Raw genomic sequence first — 14,499 nt, 5'->3', positions numbered from 1 at the left:
TATATTCATTTTCATTTATTTCCATGTACTTTTGATTTCTTGGTTGACCTATTTATTGTTGGGAGCATGTTATTTAACCTCCATGTATTTGTGCTCTTTCCAGATTTTTTCTTGTGGTTGATTTCTAGTTTCATAGTGTTATCATCAGAAAAGATGCATGATATGACTTTGATATTTGGGGATTTGTTAAGACATGCTTTGTGGTGTAATATGTGATATATTCTGAAGAATATTTCATGTGTGCTTGAAAAGAATGTGTATTATGCTGTTTTAGGATGGAATGTTCTGAATATGTCTGTAAAATCCTTCTGGTCCAATGTGTCATTCAAATCCAATGTTTCCTTGTTGATTTTCTGTTTAGATAAACTGTCTGTAGATGTAAGTATGGTGTTAAAGTCCCCTCCTATTATTGTATTATTGATTAGTTCCCTAAGTGTGTTATTAATGGTTTTATGTATTTGGGTGCTCCCATGTTTGGTGCATCAATATTTACATTGTTATAACTTCTTATTGGAATGTTTATTTTGATTGATTATATGGTGTTTTTCTTGATCTCTTGTTAGTCTTTGCTGTAGCATCTATTTTGTCCAATGTGAAGTATTGCTACCTGAGCTTTCTTTTCCCAACCATTTGCATGATAAATCCTTTTCCATCCCCTCACTTTCAATCTGCATGTATCTTTAGGTCTAAAATTAGTCTCTTATAGGCAACATATGGATGGTTCTTTATTTTTCCATCCATTCTGTCACCCTATGTATTTTGATTGAAACATTTAGTCAATTTACATCCAAAGAAATTGATAGGTGTGTACTTATTTCCATTTAATTACTTGTTATATGTTTTTTTTAGGTCTCCTATGTTCCTTTATTCTCCTGTTCTCATCTCTCACGGTTAGCTTGCTTTACTTGTGATATACTTTGATTCCTTTCTCTTTATTTTTTCCATATCTAATGCTGGTTTTTTTAAAGGTTTTATTTATTTATCCATGAGAGACAGAGGGGGAGAGAGAGAGAGAGACAGAGAGAGAGGCAGAGACACAGGCAGAGGGAGAAGCAGGCTCCATGCAGGGAGCCTGATGTGGCACTCGATCCCAGGTCCTGAGGATCACGCCATGGACTGAAGGCAGCGCCAAACCACTGAGCCACCAGGTTGCCCTAATGCTGGTTTTTGAAAACTGGTTATCATTCTGTTTATATATAATATCTTCTACATATAGCAGTCTATATTAAGTTGGTGGTTGCCTAGGTTTGAACTCATTCTTTACTCCGCCTTCCCAACATTTTAGGTATATGGTGTTATATCTTGTATCCTTTTATTTTGGGAGTCCTTTTATTTCTTTAGATATGCTTTTGTGATTCCTACTTTTCCTACTCCTACTTATGGTCCTTCTTTTCCACTCAAAGAGTATTTAACATTTTTTACAGGGCTGGGGAAGTGGTCATAAATTCCTTTAACTTTTGTTAGTCTGGGAAACCCTATTTCTCCTATTCTGAGTGGTTCCCTTTCTGGATAGTGTTCTTGGCATCAGATTTTTCCCTTTCAGTGCTTTGAATATATCATGCCACATTCTTCTGACCTACAAAGTTTCTGCTGGAAAATCTGCTGATAGGCTTTTGGAGGTTCCCTTGTATGTAAACATTTTCAGTTTTCCTTCTACTTTTAAAATTCCCTATCACTACTTTTTGTCATTCTAATAATTATGTGTTTGGTGTGAACCTCCTTTTGTTGACTTTGTTGGGGGTTCCCCCCCTTGATCTGGATATCTCTTTCCTTCTCCCAGATTTGGAACATTTTCTTCTATTATTTCCTCAAATAACTTTTCTGCCCTCTTTTCTCTCTCTTCTCCTTCTAGGATCCCTATAATGCAAATATGATTACACTTGATATTGACCTTGAGTTCCCTAAGTCTATTTTCATTTTGTGTTATTATATTTTCTCTCACCAGCTCAGAGTGCTTCCTTTCCAGTATTGTGTTCTCCATGTGGCTGTTTCATTCATCTGCTTTCTCTAGCCTACTATTTATTTAATGTAGTATATTTCTAATTTCACTTATTTTGTTCTTAGTATCTGATTGGTTCTCTTTGATCTCATTGTTAAGGGTCTCACTGATGTCCTCCGCTTTTCTCAAATCCACTATCTTTATGATCATTGCTTTAATTTCTCTATCAGGCATATTACGTATCTCCGTTTCACTTAGGTCTCTTGCTGTGGTTTTGTACTGTTCTTTCATTTGTGAATACTCCTCTTTCTCCTCACTTTGTCTAGCTCTCTGTGTTTGTTTCTAAGTATTAGGAAAATCAGCTACATCCTCTGAACTTGAAAGTAATTGCGTTATGAGTAACAGGTCCTGTGGTTCCTTGTAGCACAACGTTCTCTGTTCACCAGAACATTATGTTTAAGGTGTGTCTTCTCTGTGTGTTGTGTACACCCTACTATTGTGTCTGAGCTGCATTTGATTTTAGTCCAGCCAACTCAAATGTCCCTCTTTGCCTGTTGTGGGCACAATGGGAAGAGTTTGGTTTCTGCGCTATTAAGGGGCCAGTCTGGAGTTGCTGTGGGGTTATAGTTGGTCAGTGCCAGGAATTAGATCACATGCCTGTCCTTAGCCCATCTGCCAGGACTGCAGATGCATCAAACTTCAGATCTTTCTCCCTGTGCTGTACATGAGAGTTTTTTGTTGATCAGTAGGATGACACTCAGATCAGATTCCTGCCCCCCAGATCATCTACTGGGGCTGCAGTTGCACTGATCAGAGGGCACTCTGTCTGCACTGACAGTTATAAGGTTTGGCTGCAGGCACTGGAGTTGCACTGGTATATATAGTTATCTTTCCCTATCTTCAGGGCAGGAGTGGTGGCAGTCTGTGCTGATGCTGATTGAAAGGTGTGTTATGGCAAGAGCTGCTTTGGAGGCATGCCTGCCAGGTAGGGCTGTATGATGGGGCATGTCTGCAAAAGAATGTGGGGGTAGGGTGTGCAGTGTTAGGAAAATAGGTGGAGAGTGTTTAGGTTGGTTCCTATAAGTGTCTGGCTATCAAAGCATGGGAGGAGTGAGAAATGGCATAGGTCAGCTGTTTTTTTCTTGGAGAAGTCTCCTAAAGATCCCTTCCCCCTCAAATCAAGTTCTGAGATAAATAATTTAATCTCCTCATATACTCGAGGCACTTTTTAAACTGCTGCTTCTGTGCTGTATCCTCGTGGTTTATTTGCTGTGCTGGCTCTTTAAGAGCAGGGGCTTGTTTTCCTATTGCCCCCTGGTTCTTCTGGAGCTAAGGTGACTGATTTTTAAAGTACTTGGAGTTAATCCCTGTTGATTGTAAAAACTCACAAAGTTAAGGCCCATATTTTGGTTTTCAAAGTCAAATATCATGGAGATTCATTTTACCAGTGCAAGTCCCCCATGCCTGGGGTGCCTGGTGTGGGGACTGATCTCACTTCTCTTTGCTTGTGGTGTCCTTTCCATTGTGGTTATTTGCTGTGCTGGCTCTTTAAGAGCAGGGGCTTGTTGCTAACCATGTCTCTGCCCCTCCTACTCTTTTCAATGTGGTCTCTTCTTTAGGATTAACTGTGGAAAGTCTTCGTGTTGTTTTCTGACTTGCACTGATGTGTCTGTTATCTTTGTGTATTCATAGGATGAGGTGAATTTAGGATTCTTGTACTCTGCCAACCTAGAATTTCTTACCTAATGGAGCTAGAAGGCTAAATTAGCACTTGATCTTGTGAATTATTAAATTACAGAATAATATTTAGTTCCCAGCATTGACAGGTCATATTTGTCAGTTAGTCACTGAAATAAAAATAATAAGAACTTAAGAATAGGTAAATTGAGATAACTAAAAAATATCTCAGGTTCAAAATACCCATTCAGCTCCCCTTGACTACAGAAACATTCCTTCTCTTTGTTCAATGTGGCTCCCTTTTGTGTAAATACACAGTACTTTCTTCATAAAATTTCAATTGTGAGAAGGAGCCCATTTTTCTACTGCCACCACCCCACACTCATTAATGTCTCCAGACTTACAACTAGACTAAGACACCAGCATTTACCCCAAAACTAGGATATAGGATCAAATATCAACTCAAAAGTAGAAGAAAAATGTTTATGCATTAAAAGATTTGTGAAACTAGGGGCACCTGGGTGGCTCAGTAGGCTGAGCATCTGACTCTTGATTTCAACTTAAGTCATGATCTCACAGTTGTCGGATCAAGCCTCACCTTGGGCTCTGCACTGGACATGGAGCCTCCTTGGGATTCTCTTTCTCCCTATCCCTCTGCCACTCTCCTCCACCTTGCATGTGTACACATTCTGTCTTAAAAAACAACTCTGAAACTGTAGAATTTTGAATTGTGAAATTTCCAAAGTAAAATTCTGAGCAAGTTGTGTGAAAATGGATTGTTATGGTGTTCATCCAAAGAGGGAGAAACTTAATTTTAGAACTGATTGAATTTATTGATATGGTTACACTTCCTAGAGATTCTATATTCAATGTGCTAGCCTCAGCAGCTTTACACAAGATTAAATTATTGTTTTAAATATAAGTTTCAAAAAAGATCTTATACATTCATAGTCAATCAATCACTTCATCTTAGTGAGAATGTATTTCCAGAAAGCAGAACGAAACAGCAGTTAGGAATGGAGGAAGTGGAATACAGGGCCTGTGGAGACTTTGGGTAGGGGGAGAGAATCAAGACCAGTAGATGAAAGAGAAGAGAATTAATAGCTGCTGAATCCTGGTTATATGCCAGGCACTATAGAGAAGCTTTCAGACAGCACCTCTACATTTCACTTGATACCAGTGATATCTATACGATAACCACATGATGTGGGGATTGGTATCATTTCACTATAGAAGTGAAGAAACTAGGTTCTAGGACATTAAGAAACTTGCCACAAATTACATTACTACATAGGAAGGACATGATAGGATAGAACTCCAGAGCACAAAATGGGTGAGTCTGCAAGGAGAGGGCTGCCCTTCTTATGTGCCAGAAACAGATCCTGCAGTTACTACCTGCCAGCAAAGCTTAGCTGAATCAGATGCATCAGATAAAAAGCTGTATCATTGTTTGACTATGCCACCAGAGGGCACAGGTTTAGAAGTTTTCTTTCTGGATAGTCTTTTGCCTGTTTCTTCTGTAGTGACTGGCTATAGTTGAGAGAGGATATATGTGTTTATACCAGAAGTGATTATGGACTGACCTCAGTGTCTGGAGATCTGATGTTTCCACTGCCTTGGAGTGGAACACATGAAACTGTGACCATCCCATATGTGAGGTAGGCCCTTTCAAGATGGGTAATTAGAAAGATCCTTTGGATTCAGGGCTGATATTTAGCATTTACCTCTGAAATCCCACTTTTCAGTGGGGAGTTTTTTAGTGTGGTACTTTTCACAGGAACTCTGTGTGTTTGAGAAGAAACAATGTTACAGCAAAATCATCCTCTATCTAGTTGCTGCCTTGCCAAAATCCCCTAGTGTTTTTTTTTTTTTAATGACCTCAATGTGAACTATTTTACCTGGTTTCTACATCCCCTCATAGACTGTAATCTAGACTTCTCTCAAATTAGCCTCTATTTTCCTAAAGCCCAACCTTCACTTAGCATATGCATATCCTTAATGTCTTGAAACAGTGTCTGGAATAAGATGCTTCACATCATGCCCTGCGTATGGTAAATACTCAATAAACAAGAGTTGTTACTACTACTACTACTACTACTACTACTACTACTACTACCACCAGACCTAGAAACTGGCAGAGACAGGATGGAAATTAGGTCTCCTGACTGAGTCTAGTGTTTTTTGCTCCCACTGCTACTTTGTATCACACAGCTCAGTACACAGCTAATACTGGACAGTGAAATATTTCATTCTACTCTCCTTGTCTCCTTCTGCATCCTCTTTTATTCTTGTGACCCAGGAGATGGCACAGGGGGTTTTAGAGACCAGAGGATAGGACTGGTTTCCCCTGAGCAGACATATGTGTGCAGCATCAGAAGTCTAGAGTTGGAAGCTACTTTGACATCATCTCCTCCGTGCCAATGCACAAATAATTTGTATAGCACCTGTTAGAGAGGCCCATCCAGCCTCTGCCTTTATGCAACTTTCCCTCAAAAGATCGCCAGTCCCAACACTATTTAGTCCTGATGCATAAAACAGTCTTTATCCTTCTGCATTTTCCCATGGTCCTCATCCTGCCTGCTGAAAAGACACATTTCCTAGCATGAATCTGGGCCTGCTACCTCTGATAATTATCTTTCTCTTTTGTTATAGATGAAGGATTTGGCAGCTAAAGCAATCATTCAGAGTTCTATCCTTATCATTTTTCACTTTGTTCTTATTGGCCTTGGTTTTGTGCATCAGCTTTGAAAATATCATCCCAGGGTTAATGCTGGGGTTAATGAGTAACTAAGAGTGCTCTACTTTTGCAATACAGGGCATGTTATAAAGATGGAAAGATTTTGCTTTCTGAGAGATACAAGTAGCTTCTTGGACATGTGCTGTAAGTAATCTTTTTCTCTCTTTGGGAATTTTGGACATCTCTATCAGCAAGTCAAAATCCCAGATAACTGTGTGCCCCAAATTCCTAGCTCCAGAGGCCAAGGTCTAAGTGTGGTCGTCTGATAATTGACCTCTTACCAGCTTCTGCAGTTTTTACAGAGGGAGGATTCTAACGACATGTAGAGATTGGATAAAGGTGTAAATGCAGGGGGTTGGGGTGGAAGAAATTGGAGATAGTGTGACTTGCTAGGAGCTAGTGAAGTAGTTCAGGCCATGAGCTTAGGCTGTGGCAGGAGAAAGGAGATGTTTTCAGAGACATTTAGTATGTATTACTCAGAAGGCATCACGACTCAATAGATGTAGGGAATGAGAATTAAGGAAGCCCCTAGGATGGCACCCAGGCTTCTGGCATGGGAGTCTCAGTTGATAGTGATATAGAATGAAGATGTAGGAGCAGGACTGAGAGCTAAGGAGATGTTATATTTACTTTTGGAAACTTTAAAACTTCCAAATCGAAACTGAGGTATGTGTGGAACATTCTGGTGGCTATACCAGTAGACAGTTGGAAAAATGTCTGGTAATATAGGATAGTCATCTGTATTAGAGAATGTAGTTTTGTGTGGTGGCAGATGAGTTCCTAGGAATGGATGAGACTACTCAGAGGAAGGTTGGAGGACTGAGTGAGAACTCCTGTCCTGACTCCATGGATCTTTTTCTTTTGATCACTTATGTCCATGGTCACTGGATTCCACAACCAAATTCCTTATTCCGATGTCTTGTACCTTTCCAGGCTCAGAGAATACTACACTATATTTTTTGGCTTCTGTTCTAATATAATTTAAAAAAAGAACCTGAGTGTAAGAATAATAGTGTTAAGATGTCATGTAACTTATAAATGACTCTTTAGATAATGCTGCTGATGAAAGACATCTAAACTGCAAAAAGTTGGGGCACCTGGGTAGTTCAGTGGTTGAGTATCTGCCTTTGGCTCAGGTTGTGATCCTGGGGTCCTGGAATCAAGTCCTGCATGGGGGTCCCCTCAAGGAGCCTGCTTCTCCCTCTGCCTATGTCTTGGCCTCTCTCAGGTCTCTCATGAATAATAAATAAAATATTAAAAAGTAAACTGTAAAAAGTTATACTTTCATCTTTCTGTTGTTTGGAGATACTTCTGTGGCTTCTGTGTGTTGCATGAATGTTTTAATTTCAGCTCATGACCTTGTACCTGGCTCCATAAACCTTCCATCTCAACCAAACATATCTTGTGAAAATTATTCTCCTTTGTATGTTATCCAAAGGAATGTAAAGATAATTCTCTCATCTCATCTCTTGAAGATTTTCTCTTAAGAAAAATGCTAAATTAAAAAAACCCCAAGATTCTAATCTACAAAAATTAACATAAGCAGAGGGAGTGCTAGTTTTATCAAAGGATACCTCGCTCTCTGAAAAACTGCTTCTTATTGAAATAAAAAGTAATTTAATTTTCATAAATGTAATTTCCTCACAAAGTTTTCATATGTTGTTATTACATTTGAAAGACTGTCCATGCCATTGATGGCCCCCACAAGCTACCTTTCCTACTCTCTGTCCCTATTAGATGTATCTTCAGTTGTTCAGAGGAGAGAGGCCTCCACACAGACTCTGGTGAGCACACCATTAAATATTTTCTATTGTTTTACTAGTCATGATGGACAATTATTATGTTTCTGACTAAGATTTTTCATCCAGCTAAGATCCCCCAATGGTTCTCTCATCTCATTTCTTATAGATCACTTTCCTTCCAAAATGCCACTATTCCTCTATCTGGCTCTCTTGGTACTTGAACTTCATTGTGCATCATCTATCAGATCTGAAGGCAAAGTAATCACCTGCAATTCCCCCCCAAAAAATGTCACTTTCTATAAGATGTCATCCATCAATGCTGACTTTGCATTTAACCTGTACCGGAGATTCACTGTGGAAACCCCAGATCGGAACATCTTCTTTTCCCCTGTGAGCATTTCTGCAGCTTTGGCCATGCTCTCCTTTGGGGCCTGCTACAGCACCCAAATTCAAATCCTGGAAAGCTTGGGGTTTAACCTCACAGACACCCCAATGGCAGAGATCCAGCAGGGCTTCCAGCACCTGATCTGTTCACTGAATATTCCAAAGAAGGAGTTAGAATTACAAATGGGAAATACCCTCTTCATTGGGAAGCAGCTGAAGCCACTGGCACAGTTCTTGGATGATGTCAAGAGCCTCTATGCAACTGAGGTATTTTCTACCGACTTCTCCAATGTTTCTGCAGCCCAGCAGTTAATCAACAGTCATGTGGAGAAGCAAACCAAAGGGGAAGTTGTAGGCCTCATCCAAGACCTCAAACCAAACACCATCATGGTCCTGGTGAACTATATTCACTTTAAAGGTAAGGCCCTAAGATATACATTCCTAGATCAGTGTTCCCATAATTTGATGGGATTCTCTGGGGAGCTCATAGTCTCTTCACATTGGCATCAGGTGTCCCTCATACCACAGTGACTTGATCTACTGTACATAGCTGTGTATAGTTTTGAATCTTCCAGGAGGGATACATAGTTCCGTGGAAGAATCCAGAGAATTTCTAGGGAGAGGGCACTTTCAATGAGTGACAATGTTATGAACATCTTGCTCACATCTAGCTAGAGAATCATGGTTTCTAAAAGATTTTGTGAGGTTGGACGAGCTTGTGCTTGGAAGGTAAATAGACTTGGGTTTAACCTCTACTGTGACCCTCACTTGCTGTGCATTCTTGGGCATGTTACATAAATATTTCTATCATGTACAATGCACCCACTATGTGTTTAGCACCATGCTACATGTGTGGTTTGCATACATTGTCTCATCTACTCCTTACAAGGGCTCATGTTCACAGCTAATAAGTTTCAGAGCTGGCATTCCCACCCAGGGTTGTCTGATTCTAAAGCTCGTGCTTGTAACAACAAGAAACATGTGACTCTTTTCTGAAGGTGCTGTGCCCAAATGATTTCTCCTGGTTCTACAGCACATGTCAGCCATGTTTGGTGGAGGAGTGAACAATTCTTGGCCACAAACCACACACTTGTAGACGGATAAAACGGCAGAACAGATCTGTTGTCTCATTTCACCCTGTGTGTTGGATGTGCTTATACCTTTATACGGAAGAAGAAACTGTGGCTCTGATGGGTTTAGTGTAAGTATAGTGGTTTTGAACATAGACGGAACAGCAGTTGAGCATGGAGTCCAACAGTCCTGGGTGTGACTCCTGGCTCTGCCATGGGCTAGCTGGAAGAGCATGTAAAGTCACTTTCTCTCCCTGGTTCTCACTCACTTGTGAAACTGGTTAACAGCAGATACCTACCTCTGTGGTGGTCTTAATTACCAGATAAGATGACTGATGGAAAAATTTATACTGGCATTAATACTGGTTTTAAAAAAGGAACTCTTTTCTCTCTGTACTTTAAGCCCAGTGGGCAAATCCTTTCGATCCATCCAAGACAGAAGAGGGTTTCAGCTTCTCAGTGCACAAGACCACAACAGTGAAAGTGCCCATGATGCACCAGATGGAGCAATACTATCACCTGGTGGATACGGAGTTGAACTGCACAGTGCTTCAAATGGACTACAGCAAGAATGCTCTGGCACTCTTTGTCCTTCCCAAAGAGGGTCAGATTGAGTGGGTGGAAGGGGCCATGTCATCTAAAACACTGAAGAAGTGGAACCGCTTACTGCAGAAAGGGTAAACGCTTTAGATGATGTGAGAAGTAGAGGGTGGGCATAATGTTACAGGTGAAACAGAGTTCAGCAGAAACCCAGAGGCAGGAGAATTACCCTGAACCACTTAACAGTTGTGTGATGACTACTAAAGTATACCTAGGTGATACTTTGTGTCAGTCCCTTTACCAAGTGCTTTACATACTTCATCATTTCATTTCATTCAAAGCACATCAACAAACCTACAAAGGATATAGTATCATACGGATTTTTCAAGTGAAGAGTTAGGGCTAGAAAGAGAAAATGAAGTCTTCAAAGCCAGTCAGTGAGCAAATTGATGTCTTCCCAGAAGCCAACTAGAATTTAGGGGGTGGGTAGGATTTTGACATTAAGAGGTAGATAAATAGCCATATTGTCTGGGAGTGCTAAATGGAAAACCATGAAAATTTCCAAGTGCTACCAATTGTCATTCATGTTGTTGACTCCCCAACCTTGGCTAACACCCCAGAGATATTTCTTTTTTACTATAAATGAGACACAGCTCCCTGCTTTCAGTGCTGTCACCCACGTTGGCCAAACCATAGTTAATTTATTTCAGGATAACTCCTGAGGTGCAGAAACCATGTATTGATCTGAATATCAATGGTTGACAATACTTAGGGGAGGAGCAGAGCCCAATATAATACAATGGTGACCGACAGAGGAGGAGAATCATGAGCTTGGTGTGCTGATAGCCATGTGTTACCTCTCCTTTTCCCCTACAGGTGGATTGACTTGTTTGTTCCAAAGTTTTCCATTTCTGCCACATATGACCTTGGAGCCACCATTCTGAAGATGGGCATTCAGGATGCCTTTGCTGATAATGCCAATTTTCATGGACTCATGGAGAACAATGGTCTTAAATTTTCCAAGGTAAGTTGGTTGATTAGAGTTCCTTGAATGTATGAGTTGGAATAGCCGTTAAGGTCAATTAATTCAATTCTCTCTTTTTTTTAATTTATGATAGTCACAGAGAGAGAGAGAGAGAGGCAGAGACACAGGCAGAGGGAGAAGCAGGCTCCATGCACCGGGAGCCTGATGTGGGATTCGATCCCGGGTCTCCAGGATCGCGCCCTGGGCCAAAGGCAGGCGCCAAACCGCTGCGCCACCCAGGGATCCCCTCAATTCTCTCTTTTTATTAATGAGGATTCTGAAACCCAGAGAAGCAGAATGACTCCTCTTATGCCAGATTCACTCTAGAGTCATTCTCATTACCCCCCCCAAAAGTAACTGTGACAGTTAATTCAATCCTCAACTTTCATGTCCTAAAACAATTCTGATAGATAAACTTAGTGATTACAATCAACTCTGGTGAGATAGAGCTCTGGAGGAGGTGGCAGGGTAAGGAAAAAGCATAAAAATGTGATTTCTGGAGGCAGAAAGCCATGGAGTAAGTGGTTCCCTGACAGCTAACTCTAAAATCACCAGAGATTCAATAATTACACTTAGCCAAATAGCCTCTATATTAAAGCACCATCAACAGTGCAATAAAGATATAGCCCTGTCCTTTCTTTTCTTTCCCTACGTCCAAACTGTTCCAAAGACTTTTCCTGTTTATGATCAGTACTATTTGTTCCTTCCCTCTCCGCAGGCTGCTCACAAGGCTGTGCTGCACATTGGTGAAAAGGGAACTGAAGCTCTACTTGTCCCTGAAGTCAGGTTCCTGGATCAGCCTGAGATAACTCTCCTTCACCCTATCATCCAATTTGATAGATCCTTTCTGTTGTTGATTTTGGAGAAAAGCACCAGGAGCATTCTCTTTCTAGGGAAAGTTGTGAACCCAACAGAAGTATAATTGGGAAATAGGCTGTTGGCTAATTGCATGTGCTTGTTGCAATAAGAAATAAATAAATAGTATGGGTTTATGTGATCGACATGGGCTTGGACATGCTTTCCTTTATGCAGGGATGAAGACTGGACCCTATCTAAAACTGCATTGGGTGCAAATAAGGCCTCTTATAACCAAATATTCAGATAGTCAATGAATGACTCATTACTCAAAGCACAAAAAATACCATGTCAGTGCATTCCTTTTGGTCAAAATGCCTGTCGCCCATAACACCACAAGTTAGTTAGCTCCAAGGAATTTTACTGAGTTGGCAAGTGCATCCTCTTCTGCCCTCTGGAGAATAGTTAAAATTCAGGTTAAATATTCATACTCCATTATTCTAACAGGATTCTAATAATGATTCTTGCTGGAACTGCCATTGTTCTGTTATAGAAAGGTGCTTCCAATCCAGAGCTGAGTAACTGACAACTACTGCTAGGGATCTGACATTTGTGACCTAACAAGTATGGGACAAAAGAGAAAAAGAGACAGAGATAAATTTCCCTCTCCAAACCCACCTCCCCCCCCACACACCAAATGTTTCCTTGTTGCTAATATACAAACTTGGACTGGGGAAGGAAAGTCACTCATTCATACCATATATCATAGCCCTTCATCTTCTGTATCCTAGTAAGACTCCTTTCCAAATATTGCATCACTGTCTCACTTGCTCAAATACAAATCTCTTGGTTAGTCTGTATTTTTGTCTTGGTTCTTACTGAAATTTGATATTTCCCTATCTCCAGATTCTTCCCCTTACCTGTGTAGTCAATCCTACCCCTATTCACCAAACTAGATTTCATCTTAGACAATATGTACTCAAAGCCCCAGTAGAATTCAGTACACATTAATGGCATGGTGAGTGTTAATGATGTAGCATCTGAAATTCTTGCCCTAAGGTGAAACTATTCAGCAGCAGGGAAATAATAACAAATGCATAAGTGCTTTCACAGATATTATGGTTCCAGGCCAAAATAAATATTTCTGTTTAGAAAAGTATGTAGCCCACAAATATTCTGGTGTTTTCTTATTAGACCCATTTGCATGGAGATTTGCTTACTCTTGGTATAGTTTACAAATTGATTTTGTGTATAAACAATTGAAAGCTCAGAGAGGGGGATCCTTGGGTGGTGCAGCGGTTTGGCGCCTGCCTTTGGCCCAGGGCGCGATCCTGGAGACCCGGGATCGAATCCCATATCGGGCTCCCGGTGCATGGAGCCTGCTTCTCCCTCTGCCTCTCTCTCTCTCTCTCTCTCTCTGACTATCATAAATAAATTAAAAAATTAAAAAAAAAGAAAGCTCAGAGAGGGAAAGTGACTTGTGGTACAGAAAATTTATTGCTAACATGGAGTTTAGTTTCACTGAATTCACACAGCAACTGGCTCTGATACTTATACTCTTTTGTAATCTTGGACAGGATACTTAAACCTACACCTTATTTTCCTCATTTGTAAAATTGAAACACATAATACCCATGTCATCAGGATTTTGTGAACATTCCATGCTACAACATATGTAATGTGCTCATTACAGAGCCAGGTGCCTGATAAAAATTTTTTTTAATAAATTAATTTGTTATTGGTGTTCAATTTACCAACATACAGAATAACACCCAGTGCTCATCCCGTCAAGTGTCCCCCTCAGTGCCCGTCACCCATTCACCCCCACCCCCTGCCCTCCTCCCCTTCCACCACCCCTAGTTCGTTTCCCAGAGTTAGGAGTCTTTGTGTTCTGTCTCCCTTTCTGATATTTCCCACACATTTCTTCTCCCTTCCCTTATATTCCCTTTCACTATTATTTATATTCCCCAAATGAATGAGAACATACACTGTTTGTCCTTCTCCGATTGACTTACTTCACTCAGCATAATACCCTCCAGTTCCATCCATGTTGAAGCAAATGGTGGGTATTTGTCGTTTCTAATGGCTGAGTAATATTCCATTGTATACATAAACCACATCTTCTTTATCCATTCATCTTTCGATAGACACCGAGGCTCCTTCCACAGTTTGGCTATTGTGGACATTGCTGCTATAAACATTGGGGTGCAGTAGAACAATCCACAAAAACAAGGACTGAATAGATATCATGATGACACTAAACTCATATCTTCCAATAGTAACTCTGAACGTGAACGGGCTTAATGACCCCATCAAAAGGCGCAGGGTTTCAGACGGGATAAAAAAGCAGGACCCATCTATTTGCTGTCTACAAGAGACTCATTTTAGACAGAAGGACACCTACAACCTGAAAATAAAAGGTTGGAGAACCATTTACCATTCAAATGGTCCTCAAAAGAAAACAGGGGTAGCCATCCTTATATCAGATAAACTAAAATTTACCCCGAAGACTACAGTGAGAGATGAAGAGGGACACTATATCATACTTAAAGGATTTATCCAGCAAGAGGACTTAACAATCCTCAATATAT

At 40.5% G+C, this 14,499-nt stretch overlaps 1 protein-coding gene across 1 annotated transcript; it reads left to right on the top strand.

The window, feature by feature from the left end:
• Positions 1-6,464: 6,464 nt before the first annotated feature.
• SERPINA7 (serpin family A member 7) lies at positions 6,465-12,175 on the top strand. Its single transcript, XM_055338768.1, has 5 exons — positions 6,465-6,497; positions 8,262-8,897; positions 9,953-10,226; positions 10,966-11,113; positions 11,832-12,175. The coding sequence occupies exons 1-5, from the start codon at positions 6,491-6,493 to the stop codon at positions 12,033-12,035; spliced, it is 1,269 nt and encodes a 422-aa protein (XP_055194743.1). The 5' UTR covers positions 6,465-6,490; the 3' UTR covers positions 12,036-12,175.
• The last annotated feature ends 2,324 nt before the right edge of the window (positions 12,176-14,499 follow it).

The sequence above is a fragment of the Nyctereutes procyonoides genome, unplaced genomic scaffold (assembly GCF_905146905.1).
Source record: "Nyctereutes procyonoides isolate TBG_1078 unplaced genomic scaffold, NYPRO_anot_genome, whole genome shotgun sequence".
Taxonomy (NCBI): domain Eukaryota; kingdom Metazoa; phylum Chordata; class Mammalia; order Carnivora; family Canidae; genus Nyctereutes; species Nyctereutes procyonoides.
The sequence above is the reverse complement of the archived record's forward strand: the minus strand, read 5'-3'. Positions and strand labels throughout refer to the sequence as shown.

Excerpts from the sequence above, each read along its gene's own strand:
- SERPINA7 (XM_055338768.1), top strand. Across the intron at positions 10,227-10,965 it reads AACCGCTTACTGCAGAAAGG|GTGGATTGACTTGTTTGTTC; the intron begins GTAAACGCTTTA and ends TTTCCCCTACAG. Across the intron at positions 11,114-11,831 it reads ATGGTCTTAAATTTTCCAAG|GCTGCTCACAAGGCTGTGCT; the intron begins GTAAGTTGGTTG and ends CCCTCTCCGCAG.